A 19,152-nucleotide genomic window follows, 5' to 3' on the forward strand; every position below is an offset into this window, starting at 1 on the left:
CTCCATTGATGGGTGAAGGCTGATTGAGGATGTGGTTAAAGTGCTCTGCCCATCTTTCTAGAATTTAGGTCTTTTCTGTGAGCAGTGTTGACCCATTGGCACTGGAGATTGGTGATGAACCAGTAAACTGTGGTCATAGACAGATTTCAGAGCATCACAGAATCTCTTCCAGTCTTTGTGGTCTGCATATGACTGACATTTTTCTGCTTTCTGATTCGGCCAAGTGTGTTGCATCTCTAAGCTTGCAATGGATAATCCTGAGGTTATTCTGGTAGGCATCGTGCTTGGACTATGATGACTTGTCATTCAGGTAAGTCCTCTGGAAGCAATATTTCTTCTCCAGAAATTTCTGGATCATCTCACTTTTTGTTGAACCAATTTTGATGCTTACAAGAGGTATGGCCAAGGGCCTCTAGAGCAGTGGAGTACAGCATATCCCTGAAGGTCGCCCAGTCATCCTCAATGCAGTGAGTGTCCATTTTTGCTCTATACAGGCAACTCTTGAGTTTCTCTGAGAGAAATTCCTTCATGGCTGCCTCTTTGAACCTTGAGAGATTAAGACACTTCTGGACTTTCATACCCTGGGGGTGCCTAGGGAGATAGATCTTGATGTTTAGCTTTGAAATGATAGAATGGTGGCCAGTCCAGCAGTCTCTGCTGCACATGGCTTTTGTTACCTGCACATTCTGCCTGATCCTCTGTTGGTAATGACATAGTCAATTAGATGCCAATGCATAGAATGGAGATGCATTCAAGACATCTTGTTGCTCTTAGGGAGGCAGAAAACTGTGTTGGTGATTAAGAATTCATGCTCAGCACACATCTTCAGCAAGAGGAGACCACTGCTGCTACAACTGCCAACCCCATTTTGCTAATGACCTCTTCCACACCTTGTGATCTGCACCAATACTTGTGTTGAAGTCACCAGTATGATTAGTTTGTCTGACTTTGGCACAGCAGTAATCAAGGAGTGGAGGTCATCATTGAATTTGTCCTTGACTTTATCAGGGTTTGTCATGGTAGGGGCATATATGCTGATGAGAGTTGTTTGCCTGTTGCTGTACAAGGGGAGTTTATGCACCATCAGATGATCATTCACACCCTTGGGAGGACACGTCAGCTTACTGACAAAATGGTGCATGACAGCAGAACCTACACCAGCTTATCACTGTTTTTCTTTTCCTCAGCCATTCCAAAAGAATCTGTAACCGGCATCCATTTCCTCGAGCTGACCTTCCTCAGGTAAATGAGTCTCGCCGAGGGCAGTGATCTGGGCGTTGTACCTAGCCATCTTTCTATTGACAAGAGTAGTTATTTTCTCGGGTCTGTCAGCTGTCCATGAGGATATGCATGTTCCATGCACCAGTGGTAACTGGTGTCACCTTTACTTTCTTTTCTGAAATTGACTTATGACGCTGTTGATGGGTTCCCCGCCATCTGTGGTCTGCTGGCCAGGGAGGTGAAGCAGACAATGTTTAGGGCTCTAGATCCTTCTACAGAGTGAGCAGTGTGATCCTGAAAAGAGCTGCTCAGTTACTCAAGGGGGCTGCTGAGTTTCACTTCTGCTTCCTTCCAGTGCAAAAAGACCCAATGGCTTGGCCCATGTGTAGGTTCACAGCTAGATTTGTCAGTGAATCCACATCTGCTGCTACATCACTTGCCCATCACCACAGAAGTTGTGACATATAGATGATAGGTGACAGGTGATAGAAAGATGATGAACATGACTTGTGCATGAATTGGATTATAGTGAGGGAGAGTTGTGCATCGTCAGCCTCACTCTCTCATCTGACCTATCTTGGCCTGGTGGCAAGATGAGTCAAGACAGCTGGAAATAGATCTGGATACAGTGAGAGACCAGAATGTCTTCTTTGTCTTGTCGAGCTCCATGTGTTCCACAACACAATGCTGACCCATCTTAAAAACCCTTGAACCTTAGATTCTTATCTGCCCAATCCATTGGAATCACTCTTCATATGCCAAGGTAGACAAATCCCTAAGTTGGCAAGGATAGGAGACCCGACAGCTATCTTTACCTGGTTTGATTTCTCTGTCAAAGCGTCTTCCTGGATTGTGGCCACTGTCGCATGCTAACATCTATTTGGAGCCACAGGTGAAAGCTGGATGAAGCTGAGGACAAATACAGGATGAGCCACTCCAGAGTGTGGATAGCCCACCTGTGAGAGGTGCTATCTCTCCTTTACATCCTGATATGTATAAACTGCAACCCAGTCATAAAGGATGTTTACTGCATCTAACATTAACATTGAGTCAAATTCACATCTTTGAAACTAATACTGAAAAACTGGTAAAAAAGCAACAACGTACGGACCAGTTTAATCTTTCAATTCGTAATTGTAGTGTTTTGTACCACATAGATATGCAGAGATGACACCAGTTTCTATGTCTGAACAGGAGCTTTATTTACAGTTCTTTTAAAATGCCTGCAGTACAAGCTTCCAGCTTACTTTTAGTTTATCTCTCTCCGTAATCACGCTTGACTAACAGCACACAGAAGAGTCAACAGACACACATAATCAAATACCAAACAATTGAATAATTAAATACTACAGTAATTCCAAAGGTTGTTCACTAATGAAACAAGGGGCTGTGCACATTATTGTAGATTAATGGCACCTTCCAGCATCACAATATCTCCTTAGTCGTCTTCTATATTTCTAAGTTAATTTATATTCTAAGTTTATTTTAGCATTTGGCTTCTTGATCTATTTTACAATGAGGATCTTTCAGTTTCTTGGAGAAGAACGGCCGCTTTAAGAATAAATTAATGTGACATCAACACAGGTGCCATTGACTCCCAATTTAAAGAAAACAAATCTTTTTTAAAGAAGCTAATTATCTTGAAAGACTGTGGCAGAATGTTATTGTTTTAATTTAATCTGTATCGTGACTACAGGCTAATTGTTTTTTTTCTGTTTGTGTCTTTGAGGGAAATTGTCTTTTAAAGCGTCATTTTTTTTGCTTTGGGGTAAATGTTTTACACGCGACCGTTCTGAATTCTTGTTATTCGTTTTTTGTTGAATTTCAAAACTTTACCCGTTTTGACAGATTAATTCCGGGTATTTGGCTGCTTGTGACCTGCCATTGGTTTTCGTGCTAAGACAATGTGAGTATGAACTTCAACTAACGTGTTTCAGCACAGCCATAAATGAATGGATGTATTTGGTCATCCTTCATCCTATTGAGTTGGTGTTAAATGCTTCGACTTCATTGGCAATGTAGACGCTCAATTGTGAAACTAAAGTACTTTGCTCTAGATTTACCCGTTCTTTGGACTCAATTTTCCTGTAATTCTGATTGGATATGTTTCAGAGGGAAGGGCTGGGGTCTTGGGATGTGTGCTAAATTGACTTCCAATCCTTTCGTACGTTTTCTCAAAATTTAGGGTGGGGGAAGTTCGGGTGTTTGGAAATAGTGACCTGAATTAAACCCACCCTAAACAGAATTGAATTGAGTTTGTATTTTACCAGTTTTAACAATTGCCCCCCCCCCCCCCCCCCCCCATATTGCAGAAATCATGTTTTCCCTATCTGAAGAGCCAAGTTCCATATTTCCTGAACTACAAGAAACAGAAAGTCAAGAGCAGCTGCCATGTGATGTATTAGATGAGTTCTTTACTCCACAACGTTTGAAGGTTGGTCCTTCACCATTTTGGTTTAGGATATTGTTCAACCCGAACTGCCGCCAGTTGTCTGACCTGTTTTGGTCTTGTGCTTTATTCATTCAGGCCTATAGTAGGGTAAAAAGCAGTTTACCCGTTGCTGATGAACAACATCTGAAGGTGTATCTGAGAGTGAGACCATTTTTAAAAGCAGAATTGGCAAATAACGAATCCAAGGTTAGCAGATGAAATCGACATGTGACATGGCTTATTTCGTGATTATGATTTATCTTTCACTTATTTTGGATTGATATTGGCTAATCATTAATTTGTGATTTTTTTCTGGAGGGAGTGTATAGCTATCTGAAGCTGATCAGAATGCCCTGGGGCGGAATTTTACGGCCTCTTCCAATGAATTTAATGGAGCTTTGACAGGCTTGTCGCACTTTCTGGTCCCCGCCGCAACGGGGCTGCAAAATTCCGCCTGTGGCTTCCAGGCTTGCTTCGGGATTGCAATACACACAATAAGCTTCCTTCTGCTTACTCGAGTGTCTGTAAAGATCCCATGGCATCTGCCGCCAATGTTGTCTGTGTTAAATTGGCTGCTGTCTTTGCTTGCAAAACAAGTACTATGCTTCAAAAGTACTACTTTCCTGTGATAACTTGTGGGAAGCTGAATAATCTTCAGGAGCTTCATGGAAACTTTCCATTCTCTGGCCTTCTCCTTTAAGATGCTCCTTAAAACCTACCTTTTTGTCCAAGCTTTGGTGATCTGACCTAATGCTCCTTACGTGATTTGTGCCATTTTGTTTTACATTGCTCCTGTAAATTGTTTAGAGATATTTCATGTTAATGGTGCTATAAGTTTTCCAATTTTCTAAATTGAAATAGCATTTAACTCTTCATTTTGGCAATTCTGAACATCTTGGGTTATAATCAGATTTAAAAACAGGGGAGATTTGAGGGAAGCCAAATGGGTCCTTTTTTTCCTGGGAGATAATGGAGGGATTTAGAAATGAGGGTGAGAATTTTTCAAACCAAGACCATAATTTACCGGAAACCAATGCAGTGCTGCACTTGTTATGCCCTGGTCTATAAACAAACACTATAACACTATAAACAATACACAACAGGACAGCAGGTTGGCTATTGGTGCATGGTGGGGTTATACTTTGGGCCTTAAAGATACGGGAAAATCATTGTGCTCCGTGGCTTTTGAGCATCTGTGTAAAATGAGCATTAAGCCTTTGTATTGGGCTTCATTGACACATGCCTGTTTTAGTACCTGGGCGGGGGGCTGACGGGGAAATGTCTTGCTCAGAGTGCTTGGGTTTTTGTTGGCCTAGCAAGCACTGCCACCAAATTATTTTCTCTGTCTCCATGCAGTTTCCCAACCCCAGTGCCTGGAGTTACTGAGGCTACTGCAAGGCAATGGCCCAATGTTTGGACCTGCTTCGGGCAGTTTGTTCTCAGCATTTCTACTCCAATTTGTTTAACGTAGAACAAGTAAATGAATGGAAAACAAAAACAGAATTACCTGGAAAAACTCAGCAGGTCTGGCAGCATCGGCGGAGAAGAAAAGAGTTGACGTTTCGAGTCCTCATGACCCTTCGACAGAACTTGAGTTCGAGTCCAAGAAAGAGTTGAAATATAAGCTGGTTTAAGGTGTGTGTGGTGGGGGGGGGGGGGGGGGGGGGGGGGGGGGGGGGGGGGGGGGGCGCGCGGAGAGAGAGAGAGAAGTGGAGGGGGGGTGTGGTTGTAGGGACAAACAAGCAGTGATAGAAGCAGATCATCAAAAGATGTCAACAACAATAGAACAAAAGAACACATAGGTGTTAATCACCAACTTTAACACCTATGTGTTCTTTTGTTCTATTGTTGTTGACATCTTTTGATGATCTGCTTCTATCACTGCTTGTTTGTCCCTACAACCACACCCCCCCCTCCACTTCTCTCTCTCTCTCTCCGCACCCCCCCCACCCCCCCCACCTTAAACCAGCTTATATTTCAACTCTTTCTTGGACTCGAACTCAAGTTCTGTCGAAGGGTCGTGAGAACTCGAAACGTCAACTCTTCTCCGCCAATGCTGCCAGACCTGCTGAGTTTTTCCAGGTAATTCTGTTTTTGTTTTGGATTTCCAGCATCCGCAGTTTTTTTGTTTTTATATAAGTAAATGAATGGTACAGTATTTGTCCGAATAATAGACTTTGTTTCCCTGAGCTGACTTTTTCAGGATATATTAAAACCTGACATGTGTTTAGTTCTTTCCATGGCAGTATTTTGTCAGGCCATCTGCTGGCTTCAAACTGTGCAGTGACTTCAGAGGTAAATTTACCTACAAAAGTATATCATGCTAAATCTTTTGAAAATACGTTGATCTGTATTTACTAAAATATTGAATAGTTAGCCTTTCTCATGAAAGATTTATGCTTCACTTCCCACCCCTCCAGTTCAAAATATTTTATAATCAGAAGTTAACACTTTGCCCATCCATTCACAGTAGCTTAAGCTAAGCTTCTGCATTCATTAACAATAACATTTTAAAAGAAACACTTTGGTCTGACCAAAAAACCAGATCCAGTTGACCTTTACCTTCCTGGGTAACATGTGTTTTCTGTTTCCTGGTGAAAAGATTCCTAACTATTTGTAGTAATGAGACCTTCAAATTGATCGTACAGATAAATAACTTTCTCACAAATGTGAAAAGGTAGATTAGGTGGAAATCTACAGTTTATTGAACTGCAAATTGTGGGAATTTATAACTTGGAAATACAACAACCCCATTGGCATCTGAAAAGATGTTATGTTTTATGTAGAGACTGTGTGCAATAATGTAATTTCCTAAGCATTCAGAAATTGTACTAAAGCTATAAATAGAAGCTTTGAAGTAAAAAAACGATATTTTTAAAAGGCAGGATCCTTTTCACACAAATATTCATTAGAGTTGGACTCTTGTTTTGGATTGAAACATGCATCAATGATGGGTGCACAGATTATATTTTCATCTGTGTAAAGAAATACAAAGGGACAGAACCCAATGTTAATAGGTATTAATGAGCTGGGATATTCCATTGTATGTTTGCATTTTTAGTCGCTCTAATGAAGTTTCCAAAGTTTCATCCACCCACTTATTAAAACTATATTAGAAAGGCCCAGCCAATTGGATGCAAGCAAGTTGTACTTCTATTCCTTGCACTGAGATCATTTCTGAAATCTCCCTTAATGCTGATGGTGTTTTGTGAGCTTGACACATACAAACTTTATTAACTTTGCAATCTTCATGTGTGGTTTAGGACTGTGTAATTATAGCGGATTCAGAAACCCTTGTGTTGGAAGCACCTAAGCATTCGACCACTATGAAGAATAGTGAAAGAGGCATTGGACAAGCTGTACATAAGTTTACGTTTTCCCAGGTAACTTTTTTAATGTATTTAAGTAAGGGTTAGTGCTGAAAACTGGTCCTGACCACTTCTGAGCCATAATTCGTGTTTGTATCCCGTCCTGTTTCATTTTGAAAATGATTGACAATTTACAAAAGTCACTTTTGACTTTATAAACCATTCAGTAATATACCTTATCCCCTTTCCCCTTAAGTATTGTACTCCACAGTGGTCTTGAAAATTTGTATTTTCTTAATTGTCCAGAATTAAATCTCTTTCTTCATCTGAAGATAGACTTTTGACTGTATTGGATTTTTGGCTTGGGTTTTTCAATCCAGGAATTTGTTCATCAATATATGGTCCATAATTACTATTTATAGCTACAAATTTGTCAACTGTTAGTTTTTCTTTTGTATTTTGTTCAAGCAGCAACAGGTTTGAACAATGAAGTATTTTTCTACTCAATATGCTTTGGTTGTAAATTAGTGCCTTTGCATAATATGAAGGAGAGAATAAAATTACTATGACATGAATTTATAATGGAACAACAGGCCATTTGGTCTTATGGGTCCAAATTGGTGTTTATGTTCCAAATGAGCCTCCTTCCAAATTGCTTCATCTAACCCCACCAATGTATCCTTCTACCCCCTTCTCATGTACTTGTACTTGTATTTAACGCAGGTTGGGGGGAAAACAGACCAGAAACATTTTTCTCTCCACAGGTAATTGACTCGGAGATGAGCCTAGCAGGAAAGACAATGGAACAGCAATGGCAGGAGTTTCTGGGAGTAATTTGGGAGACACAGCAAAAATTCATCCCTAGGAAGAAGAAGCATATTAAAGGGAGGACGAGACAACCATGGCTGACAAGGGAAGTCAGGGACAGCATAAAAGCTAAAGAGAAAGCATACAATGCGGCGAAGAGCAGTGGGAAACCAGGGGATTGGGAAGCCTATAAAGACCAACAGAGGACAACTAAAAAAGAAATAAGGAGGGAGAAGATTAAATATGAAGGTAAACTAGCCAGTAATATAAAAGAAGGTTGCAAGAGTTTTTTAGATATATAAAGGGTAAGAGAGAGGCAAAAGTGGACATTGGGCCGCTGGAAAATGACGCTGGAGAAGTAGTAGTGGGGAACAAAGAAATGGCGGAGAAACTGAATAGGTACTTTGTGTCAGTCTTCATGGTGGAAGACACGAGTAACATCCCCAAAGTTCAAGAGAATCGGGGGGCAGAGGTGAGTATGGTGGCCGTTACCAAGGAGAAGGTGCTAGGAAAACTGAAAGGTCTGAAGGTGGATAAATCACCTGGACCAGATGGATTACGCCCCCGAGTTCTGAAGGAGATAGCTGAAGAGATAGTGGAGGTGTTAGTGGTGATCTTTCAGGAATCACTGGAGTCAGGGAGGGTCCCAGAGGACTGGAAAATCGCTAATGTAACCCCTCTGTTTAAGAAGGGAGTGAGGCAAGAGACGGGAAATTACAGGCCGATTAGCCTGACCTCGGTCGTTGGTAAGATTTTAGAGTCCATTATTAAGGATGAGATTTCAGAATACTTGGAAGTGCATGGTAAAATAAGGCAAAGTCAGCATGGCTTCATCAAGGGGAGGTCATGCCTGACAAATCTGTTAGAATTCTTTGAGGAGGTAACGAGTAGGTTAGACAAGAGAGAGCCAATGGATATTATCTACTTGGATTTCCACAAGGACTTTGACAAGGTGCTGCACAGGAGGCTGCTCAGTAAGATAAGAGCCCATGGTGTTAGAGGCAAGGTACTAGCATGGATAGAAGATTGGCTGTCTGATAGGAGGCAGAGAGTGGGGATAAGGGGGCCCTTCTCAGGATGGTGGCCGGTGACTAGTGGAGTTCCGCAGGGGTCAGTGTTGGGACCACAACTTTTCACTTTATACATTAATGATCTAGATGAAGGAACTGAGGGCATCCTGGCTAAGTTTGCAGATGATACAAAGGTGGAGGGACAGGTAGAATTGAGGAGGCGGAGAGGCTGCAGAAGGATTTGGACAGGTTAGGAGAATGGGCAAAGAAGTGGCAGATGAAATACAACGTGGGCAAGTGTGAGGTCATGCATTTTGGTAGGATGAATAGAGGCATAGACTATTTTCTAAATGGGAAGAGAATTCAGAAATCTGAAGTGCAAAGGGACTTGGGAGTCCTAGTCCAGGATTCTCTTAAGGTTAACTTGCAGGTTGAGTCAGTAGTTAGGAAGGCAAATGCAATGTTGGTATTTATTTCGAGAGGACTAGAATATAAAAGCAGGGATGTGCTGCTGAGGCTTTATAAGGCTCTGGTCAGACTACATTTAGAATATTGTGAGCAATTTTGGGCCCAGTATCTCAGGAAGGATGTGCTGGCCCTGGAGAGGGTCCAGAGGAGGTTCATGAGAACGATTCCAGGAATGAAAGGCTTAACATATGAGGAATGTTTGAGGACTCTGGGTCTATACTCGATGGAGTTTAGAAGGATGAGGGGGGATCTGATTGAAACTTACAGAATACTGAAAGGCCTGGATAGAGTGGACGTGGGGAAGATGTTTCCTTTAGTAGGAGAGTCTAGGACCGGAGGGCACAGCCTCTGAGTAAAGGGAAGACCTTTTAGAACAGATGAGGAGAAACTTCTTTAGCCAAAGAGTGGTGAATCTATGGAATTCATTGCCACAGAAGGCTGTGGAGGCCAGGTCATTGAGTGTATTTGAGACGGAGATAGATAGGTTCTTGATTGGTAAGGGGATCAAAGATTACGGGGAGAAGGCGGGAGAATGGGGTTGAGAAACTTATCAGCCATGATTGAATGGTGGAGCAGACTCGATGGGCTGAATGGCCTAATTTCTGCTCCTATGTCTTATGGTCTTAGGTACTGCCTGAACTGAGTATTTCCAGCATTTTCTCTTGTTACCTCAGTTGGCTAGATGGCTAGCATGTAGATCAGATTAGTGCAAACAGTATGGGGTTTTTTCCCCTTCTGGCTAAGGTAGATTTGGGGCCTGCCACCTTGTTCTACTCTTGGTAAAAATCAAGGCACTTTGCAGTGATTTGGTGAATAATTACTAACGACCTGTCTTCAAGCGGAAAACTCAGTAAGGAATGCATCAATGCAATTAATTTCATGTTTTTGCCAGAGTAAGTAATCTTCTGAATTCCTGGAGTTGATTTATTAATGAGTATCTTATATTTATCTACTCGATCAAGCACCTTCACATTTTTAAAGATATCTAACCTGATCACCTGAGTCTGCTCTTTTCTAAAGAGAAGTACTCTGGTCATTTGTGTTTTCCTGGAATTCAGTAGATTGATGGGTGATTTGATCTATGTTTAGAAGATACTAACAGGAAAATATGGAGTAGATAAGAATGAACTATTTCTGCTGGTTAGAGTCTAGGACTAGGGAGCATGTTCCAAAAATTGGAACTAGACGTTTTCATGAGGGAAATTAGGCAACACCTCTACACCTGCAGAGGGTGCAGAAGTTCGGAAATCTTATGCTCACACAAATTGATACTAGAACAATGGCTAAAAACATCTATCAAAGTTAATTTTAATAAGGGACAAAGGCAGATATATGATACTAGGTTGCAGGTTAGCCATAATCTCATTGAATAGCAGAGCAGACTTAAGGAACTGATTGGCCTATTCTGATCTTCTGGATTTTTTTTTGACATTTGGATTTTGTTTCTAATTTTAGATTATATTCAATATTGTTCAATAAGACACTTCTTCCCAATTCTTTTTATTGTCTCTTGTTAGATCTTTGGGCAGGAAACCAGTCAAAAAGAATTCTTTGATGACACAGTAAAGGATCTGGTTAAACAATATCTCCAAGGGCAAAACTGTTTGGTGTTTACCTATGGAGTTACCAATGCTGGAAAGACCTACACTATTCAAGGTATGGTAATAGAGAGAGAAGAAAGAGATAAAACTAGATGCCAAACAAAAATTGCTGTTGAACTGCTTGTTCAAAAGGCGATGCACAATTTGCCCTATTGATTATTTACATCTCAAACCGTGAGTAAAACGTTCTCCCATGACGATTGTAGTGTGATAAATGTTTAGGCTATGTTGTATGTAGATTGCAATCAAAGATTTCCTCCTTTTCAAAGACTTAAGCATTGAAACCTGGGGCTCTTGTTGAATTAAGTTGCCATTACGTTTTTGGATTCTGTACTTAATATCCTATTCTGGTTCAACATCTAACCATTTCTGTAAACGGACCTTGTGTCCGTTATGATCTAGAATTCGCTTAACAGTAAGTATCTTGTGTTACAACATCCTTACACTTGCTTTCAAAAGGCACAAATGGTAAACTGCAGGTGACCAAGATCATTATACCTCAATGGTGTTGAGGTCTATCTTTGTAAACTATAATATTGAAGCCTTATGCGCTCAACTATTAAATGCAAGTGTTCAGTAGTTTAATTTCTGCAACCAATAATTCAATATTTAAAAGCTATTTCTTTAAGATTTTCAGAAATTGATGTTTTGACTTGCCCATCTCTCTGTAAAATGTGGATATTGTTGCCCCCTTCAGATACTTATCCTCTTGGTCAACCACAGGTACTGCTAAAGATGCTGGTATCTTGCCAAGAGCACTGGGCATGCTCTTTGATCACATAAAAGGCAGACAATATCAAAAGATGGATTTAAAGCCACATGTCGGTGATGAGGTGTTAAAACTGAACAGCCACCAAATCTGGCAAGAAAAAACTATCAAGGCTGCAATCTTTTCCATGCTGAAAGAGGTGAGGTGATTCTGAAAATTATATGTGACCTAATCTGTTGTGAATTTTTTATTTTTGTGAAGTAGTAGTATTCGTTCTGTGGTGGTGGGTGTGGGTAATGGTGGTGGTTGGCTGACTAGTGGGTGGTTCAGAATAAAGCCAACAGCCTGGGGTTCTATCCCCATTTTCTGGCTGAGGTAGATTTGGGCCTGCCTTCTCACCCTGCCCCATGGTAAAATCATGGTGTAAGCTGTGGTTCGGTGCCCCTCGAATAATCAAGAATGTTACCTGAAGGAATAGTAGTATTTATAGAGTTTCCTTTCAAATCAAATGCTTTGATATTGTGCCCTATGGAAATGTTCACTAATTAAAGCACAATGCTGGAAATTTTAATTGACCCAATTTTCATGAAATCGGGTCTTTTTCAGGTGGTCTGAAATTCAAATTGTGGCTGATTTTTTTTTTGATATTGCGAACACCTATAGTATAGCATTTGCATTCAACAAACAGAAATAACCATAACTCCTATTTTACTAGAGTGGCCTGCTTATTATAAAATTCCTGTAGAACTGGAGAGATTTTAATTAATATGTTGCCTTTATTGGTAAAATGAGTGTTTGTTTAGTTTTTTAATGCTAAGAGAGATTTAGTAATGTCTGTTTCCATTTTATGTACAGGTGCTTTTCTTATGATTTTTAAATGCAGTGGAGAAAAGATTATTTGAAAACACAAATGGATGTACTTCTCAATACTGATTCTAGTGTCAATGTTACAATAGATAGGGTGAACATGTGCTTTCAAGGCCACTTCTTTGATAGGAAGTTCAATATTGCTGTATACTGTGCTAATCCTGTAATGATGTTTGTCCAATTTAGGTTAAATTTTCAAGTTGATTGCTACTGATGCACTACGTGAATCCTGCAACTTAGGTTAGATTTACTGGGTTAGTCACGATTATTGAAACAATCCAGTCATTCTGTCCAATGTCGTTTGCACTACATATTTCAGAACAGGAGTACAAATGGACATTGGAATGATATTTTAAGAGTTTGACATCTCCTTCCCTCCTAGGAAACAGAATATCACCCTTTGAAGATGCCAACCAACAAGAGCAGCCAAAAGGACCTGGCACAGCCTAGTTCCACCTCTCCAGCAGTCCCTGTATCCTCGGATCATTTAGGTATCTTCCTGTTACCTTTTTCTATTTACAACATTTTGATGTATGTTCATACAATTATTTTCAAAAGGATTCATTTTGCACAATTAGAACTAAATTATATTTGTTCTGGCTCATAGCCATCATAGACTACAGAATTTGGAGGTAGAAAAAGATGAAAATATATTATGGCAGTTAATAAAAAGGCAACATTATGTGATGAGTGCTTTTTTAAATCTTTCATGGGATGCAAGCATTGCTGGTTTACAGGAGGATAGTTAAGGGTTAAGTCTTCCAAAAGCTTATGGTTGAGGAGGTAGAAAGGCAATAAATTAATGTATACCTCAAGAAATGTTGTTAAGGGACAGGATTAAAAAAGAAAAAGTTAAGCTGGGACCAAATGGTACTTGCCCTAGAGTTCAGGAATCATTATTTTAATAAAAGAATAATTAGTGACAGGAGCTATAGCACAGGACTGGAGGTTATCAAAATCTTTAAAAAGCTGAGCCAAATGATTTTTATTTTCTTGATTTAACCTTGTGTCATTTGCAGGAAATGACAAAAGATTATAATTGGAGATGAAATAAATGCTTAAAGGGCATAGACAGAATAGAGATGGCTCAAGAATTGGTGAAGCATCAAACTTGAAAAGTAGAGGTGTTCAGATACACTTTTTTTAAAAAACTGGATATGTTGATAAAATTGTACATTTACAATGAGTGAGTCCTAAGATTTTTACAATTGGGAGCATTGAGTAAAAATAAAGTTACGAGCCTAAATGTAGACAGTTTTGTGTTGCTGAGTTTTAATGAGGTTTTCCTGTTAAACTCATCCTGTCTTTCCATACTTAAGTGAGGCTTTGCTTCTCTTATAACAGACTTGAGATAGTTTGTACAGTTTAACTTCAATTTATTAAGAACTATTTGCAAAGACCTCAGGGTAAGTGCGTCATATCCCAGACACGGCGATGGTGTGGTGGTATTGTCGCTGGACTAGTAAGCAGAGACCCAGGGTAATGCTCTATGGACTCAGGTTCGAATCCCATTACAGCAGATGGTAGAATTTGAATCCAATAAAAATCTGGGACCATTGTCGGTCCTTACTTGGCCAAACATGGGCAAAGAAACCTCCTGCTGATTACCACACAACATCCTCTCTCAGCTGATGAACACCACTTGGAGGAAGCACTGAGGGGGTGGGGGACTTCAATGTCCATCAGCAAGAGTGGCTCGGTAGTACCACTACTGACCAAGCTGGCTGACTCCTAAATGACATAGCTGCTAGACTGGGTCTGCGACAGGTGGTGAGGGAACCAACAAGAGGGAAAAACATACTTGACCTCATCCTCACCAACCTGCCTGCCACAGATGCATCTGTCCATGACAGTATCAGATACCCTCCATCACATTGTGAGACACTACCGTGCTAAATTTCAAACAGATCTCAAGACTGGGCATCCATGAGGCACTGTGGGCAGCAGAATTGTACTCGAACACAATCTGTAACCTCATGGCCTGGCATATCCCCCACTCTACCATTACCGTCAAGCCAGGGATCAACCTGGCTTCAATGAAGAGTGCTGGAGGGCATGTCAGGAGCAGCACCAGGCATCCCTAAAAATGAGGGGTCAACCTGGTGAAGCTACTTGTGTGCCAAACAGCATAAGCAGCAAGTGACAGAGCTGAGTGATCCCACAACCAATGGAACAGCTCTGCAGTCCTGCCACATCCAGTGATGAATGGTGATGGACAATTAAACAACTCAACTAGCGGAGGAGGCGGCTCCACAAGTATCCCCACCCTCAATTATGGAGGAGCCCAGCACATCAGTGCAAAACATAAGGCATTGGCTACAATCTTCAGCCAAAAGTGCCGAGTGGATGATCCATTTCAACCTCCTCCAGAGGTCCCCAACATCACAAATGCCAGTTTTCAGCCAATTCAATTCACTCCACGTGATATGAAGAAACAGCTGAAGGCACTGGATACTGCAAAGGCTATTGGCCCTGACAATCTGGCAATAGTACTGAAGACATGTGCTCCAAAACTTGCTGCACCCCTAGCCAAGCGCTTCCAGTACAGCTACAACACTGGCATCTACCTGGCTATATGGAAAATTGCCCATTATGTGCTGTATACACAAAAAGCAGGACAAATCCAACCCGACCCACCAGTCTACTCTTAATCATCAGTAAAGTAATGGAAGGGGTTATCAACAGTGCTATCAAGCAGCACTTGCTTAGCAATAACCCACTCACTGACGCCCAGTTTGGATGCTGCCAGGGCCACTCAGCTCCTGACCTCATTACAGCCTTGGTTCAAACATTGACAAAAGAACTAAACTCCTGAGGTGAGGTGAGTGTGACCACCCTTGACATCAAGGCAGCATTTGACCTAGCGTGGCATCAAGGAGCTCTAACGAAATTGGAGTCAAGGGAATCGGAGGGGGGTGGTGGGGAAAACTTTCTGCTGCTTGGAGTCATGCCTAGCACAAAGGAAGATAGTTGTGGTTGTTGGAGGTCTCATCTCTGCTCCAGGACATCACTGCAGGAGTTCCTCAGGGTAGTGTCCTAGGCCCTACCATCTTCAGCTGCTTCTTCAATGACTTTCCTTGCGTCATAAAGTCAGATGTGGGGACGTTTGATTGAACAACGTTCAGCAGCATTCACGATGACTCAGATACTGAAGCAGTCCATGTCCAAATACAGCAAGACCTGGACAATATCCAGGCTGACAAGTGGCAAGTAATTTTTGTGCCACACAAATCAGACAATAACAATGTCCAACAAGAGAGAATCTAACCATCACCCTTGATATTCAATGGCATTACCATTGCTGAATCCCCCACTATCAACATCCTGGAGGTTACCATTGACCAGAAACTGAAATGGACTAGCCATATAAATACTGTGGCTACAAGAGCAGGTCAGAGGCTAGGAATCTTGTGATGAGTAACTCGTCTCCTTGACTCCCTAAAACCTGTCCACCATCTACGAGGCATAAGTCAAGAGTGTAATGGAATACTCCCCACTTGCCTGGATGAGCATAGCTCACACAACACTCAAGAAGCTTGACACTGTCCAGGACACAGCAGTCATTTGGTTGATTTTATTGTATATGCTTCCTCAACCACTGCACCAACTCAGCGTCAAAGACTGCAGACAGGATGAGGGAAAGTTTTCGATGTAATTTGTGATTTTGATAAGAGACAGGGAATGAACTTGGGAGGTGGCAACAACATGTTCAAGGACTTTGTAAAGAAAAGTGAGATGGGATGGTACTTTTCAAGGGGTCAAAGTTTTTTTGAGAAGAGGGATAATGATGTCAGATTTGAAAGGGACAACACCGGAAAAGAGAATGGTTTACAAGACCAGATGGGGCAGTTGGGTAATCCAGCAGCTGGGTATAGGATTGAAGGAATAAGAGATGGGTACTATGGACAAGATGAATTTGGAGAGGGCATGAGGAAAGATAGAAGGGAAACTTGTAGAAAAGGAGTTCAGCTCTAGGGTAGTAGTAAGTTTGTCCCAGCGGGCTAGTGGAAGGGAGGGATATGGCTGAGACAACTGAATGAATGGTCTTGATCTTGGTGCCAGTAATCCATGAGCTTCTCCTACTTATTGGAGGTGATGGGGAATGGTTTAAGTAAATTTTACAGTAAAGGGAAGAAGCCAGGAACTGTCTTTGCATTTCAGCATGGTCCTGGAATAGTGAGTATTTTTTGGCAGACAAGAACAGGACCCAATAGTGTTAAAGTGGTCCAGTTAGATCTGGCAGTGATGGCCAAGTCCGTTGGTCTTAGGGAAACTGAAATGAAGGCAGTAATGGGGGCACTACCTTCAGGTTGCATGCTATCCTGACTTGGAAATGTATTGCCATTCCTTCACCTTTGTCAAAATCCTGGAACTTCCTACCTAACAGAACTGTGGGAGCACCTTCACTGCATGGACTGCAGTTGATAAGACCGGTCATCACTCCCTTCTCGAGGAAAATAGGGGATGGATAATAAAAACTAGCCTTGCCAGCAATGCTCACGTCCTATAAATGAATTAAAAGAAAAATACAATTTGAGAACAAGAATTTAGATTTACCATTAAAGTAAATTTTCAATGTTTTGAGGAGCGAGGCTGATGGTAGAAATGGGGTGAGGCTGGTGGTAGAAACAGTGCAGTAAAGGGGTTATGTTAGAAAATGCAGAATCACAATTGTTATGGTGCAGGAGGAGACTATTCAGTCCATCCTGTCTGCACTGGCAAGGAGTATACAGCTATTTTTAATCCTAAAATGTATTAAGGACGCAAATTGAATTTTGGGATTTGTAGTGAGTAATTGTATGTTGAGATCACGACTGCATAATACAACTGAATGGCATTTTAAATATTGCCTGCTGTTTCCAATTCCTCTGTGAATGCGACTAGTATAGCCCTGGAGTTGCAATTTACCAGGGTGATAGTGTCTGAAGGGTATGAGGGAAAAGTGAAACTAACTGAGGCTGTATTCTCTTTTTTTCTTGAACTGAGAAAATTGAGACTTTTATTAGGTTTTTCCAAAATGATAACAGAATAGGCACAGACACATAAATTGGTAGGAAAATTAAGTAAAAAGGCTAGAACCTTAATGCTAAAGATTAGAATGACTTCCAGATTTTTGTGGTGTTTTTAACAAGTAGTGATCAATGTTATATCAATTATCATATTTGGAAAATCCCTAAATCACTTTTTAAGAATAAAGGTATGATGAGATAGCAAAAAAAAAATTCAGCACCAGACGAGACTGGTAAAAATTAAATGGTTTTTTTTCTGTGCTAATGCATATCTGGAGATGATGCATCACTTCACAATTGCGTGAAGTGGTGTTGCACTTAAAATCTATACAGTGCCATCCCTGGGACTTCTAACTAAAATCATTGTTGAGAAATCAAAAGGGGTTGACTGGAGCTGGAGGCTCCCCAACTGCCATGTATTTTGTTCAAACTTTTCCACCTGCAGATGTTGCAAGGTTATAGGGCCAACAAAAGTAATTAATACATTGGGTACACTAGAATATACTTGCTTCTCTTTACCAATTTGATAGTGCATTAATTAGCAAATATTAATAAGTTATCTGCACGAGTTAATATCTCCTCCTGCCATGTCCAATACTCGCAATGGCGAATAATATCTTCAGCTGGGAGCATTTTGCTTTTAGATGAACAGATTACAACAAATGAAAAATAGTACTTTATCTCCTCCACCATGTCCTAGAAAGACTAGCAACACTATCCCTGTCTTCTCCATTGAAACTTGCATTTATGACTGACTTTGAAAGATAAAGCCATGACAGCCTTTACTATAAGATTATTGGTGGTATCTGCCTAATCTGCTCTAATATTTAATGTAGTAACTGACTTGAGTATTGGAAGCTTTAAATTATTTGATGTGTTTCAAATTTTTTTATGACACGTCATTCTAAACTCCTCTTGACAGCATCTGCTATGGGTCTCGCTGATCAAAGACCACCAAAATATTCAGTATGGGTTTCATTTTGTGAGATTTACAATGAATATGTGTACGACCTATTGGATGCAGTACCAACTTTAAAAAGCCAGAAACGTCAAAACCTGCGAGTCTGTGAAGATCAAAAAGGAAATAGCTATGTTAAAGGTATAGCCTAATAACTTAGTGTTTATATTTTTAAAAAATGCTAAGATTTAACATGAAATTTGGGTAAAGACCATTCTATATAGTGGTAAACCAAAAATTATCCAAGTCTTGATTCCTGCTAGGGTTACTACTTATTAACATTTGGCAAACAATGTAGACATTTTTTTCTGTCCTGTAAACAGCATTTAATGTGAATGAAATAAAAAATGTTGGAAATGTTAGGGTCTGTGGAGAGAAATGGCGTTAACATTTCAAGTCATGATGACCTTTTCATTAGAACCGAAGAAACATAGAAATGTAAAAATTTTCAGCCAATGGAAGGGGAGGACGGGCAGGAAGAACAAAAGAAAAGCTCTTATAGGGTGGAAGGCGCAAGAGTTTAAATAATATTTCATGAAAAAGAGTGGCAATGGATGCAGTAAAGAGACAAAAGATGTTTCCAGATGGTGTGTTAATGGTTATTTAACAGCCATCTGAATGCATTGTGAAGAGATGAAGAAATAAATGAGACCAGATTGAACCAGCCAAAACAAAAACACAGAACAAGATGAAGGCAGAGGTTATGATCTAAAATTGTTGAGAGTCCAATGTTGAAGGTTGTAAGATTGCTGAGTTAAAAGAT

The 19,152-nt window shown here is 40.6% G+C and overlaps 1 protein-coding gene across 1 annotated transcript in view; it reads left to right on the forward strand.

The window, feature by feature from the left end:
- Positions 1 to 1,214: 1,214 nt before the first annotated feature.
- The window catches only part of zgc:56231 (uncharacterized protein LOC406257 homolog), a 52,425-nt gene continuing 34,487 nt past the window's right edge, over positions 1,215 to 19,152 (forward strand). The window contains exons 1-9 of the mRNA XM_041189270.1: positions 1,215 to 1,242; positions 3,070 to 3,127; positions 3,534 to 3,655; positions 3,749 to 3,859; positions 6,916 to 7,035; positions 10,763 to 10,901; positions 11,570 to 11,754; positions 12,805 to 12,913; positions 18,354 to 18,530. Of these exons, the coding sequence (XP_041045204.1) occupies positions 3,539 to 3,655; positions 3,749 to 3,859; positions 6,916 to 7,035; positions 10,763 to 10,901; positions 11,570 to 11,754; positions 12,805 to 12,913; positions 18,354 to 18,530 (958 nt within the window). The 5' untranslated portion in view covers positions 1,215 to 1,242; positions 3,070 to 3,127; positions 3,534 to 3,538. The remainder of the gene's footprint in view (positions 1,243 to 3,069; positions 3,128 to 3,533; positions 3,656 to 3,748; positions 3,860 to 6,915; positions 7,036 to 10,762; positions 10,902 to 11,569; positions 11,755 to 12,804; positions 12,914 to 18,353; positions 18,531 to 19,152) is intronic.

Source organism: Carcharodon carcharias, chromosome 6 (genome assembly GCF_017639515.1).
Source record: "Carcharodon carcharias isolate sCarCar2 chromosome 6, sCarCar2.pri, whole genome shotgun sequence".
Classification (NCBI taxonomy): Eukaryota; Metazoa; Chordata; class Chondrichthyes; order Lamniformes; family Lamnidae; genus Carcharodon; species Carcharodon carcharias.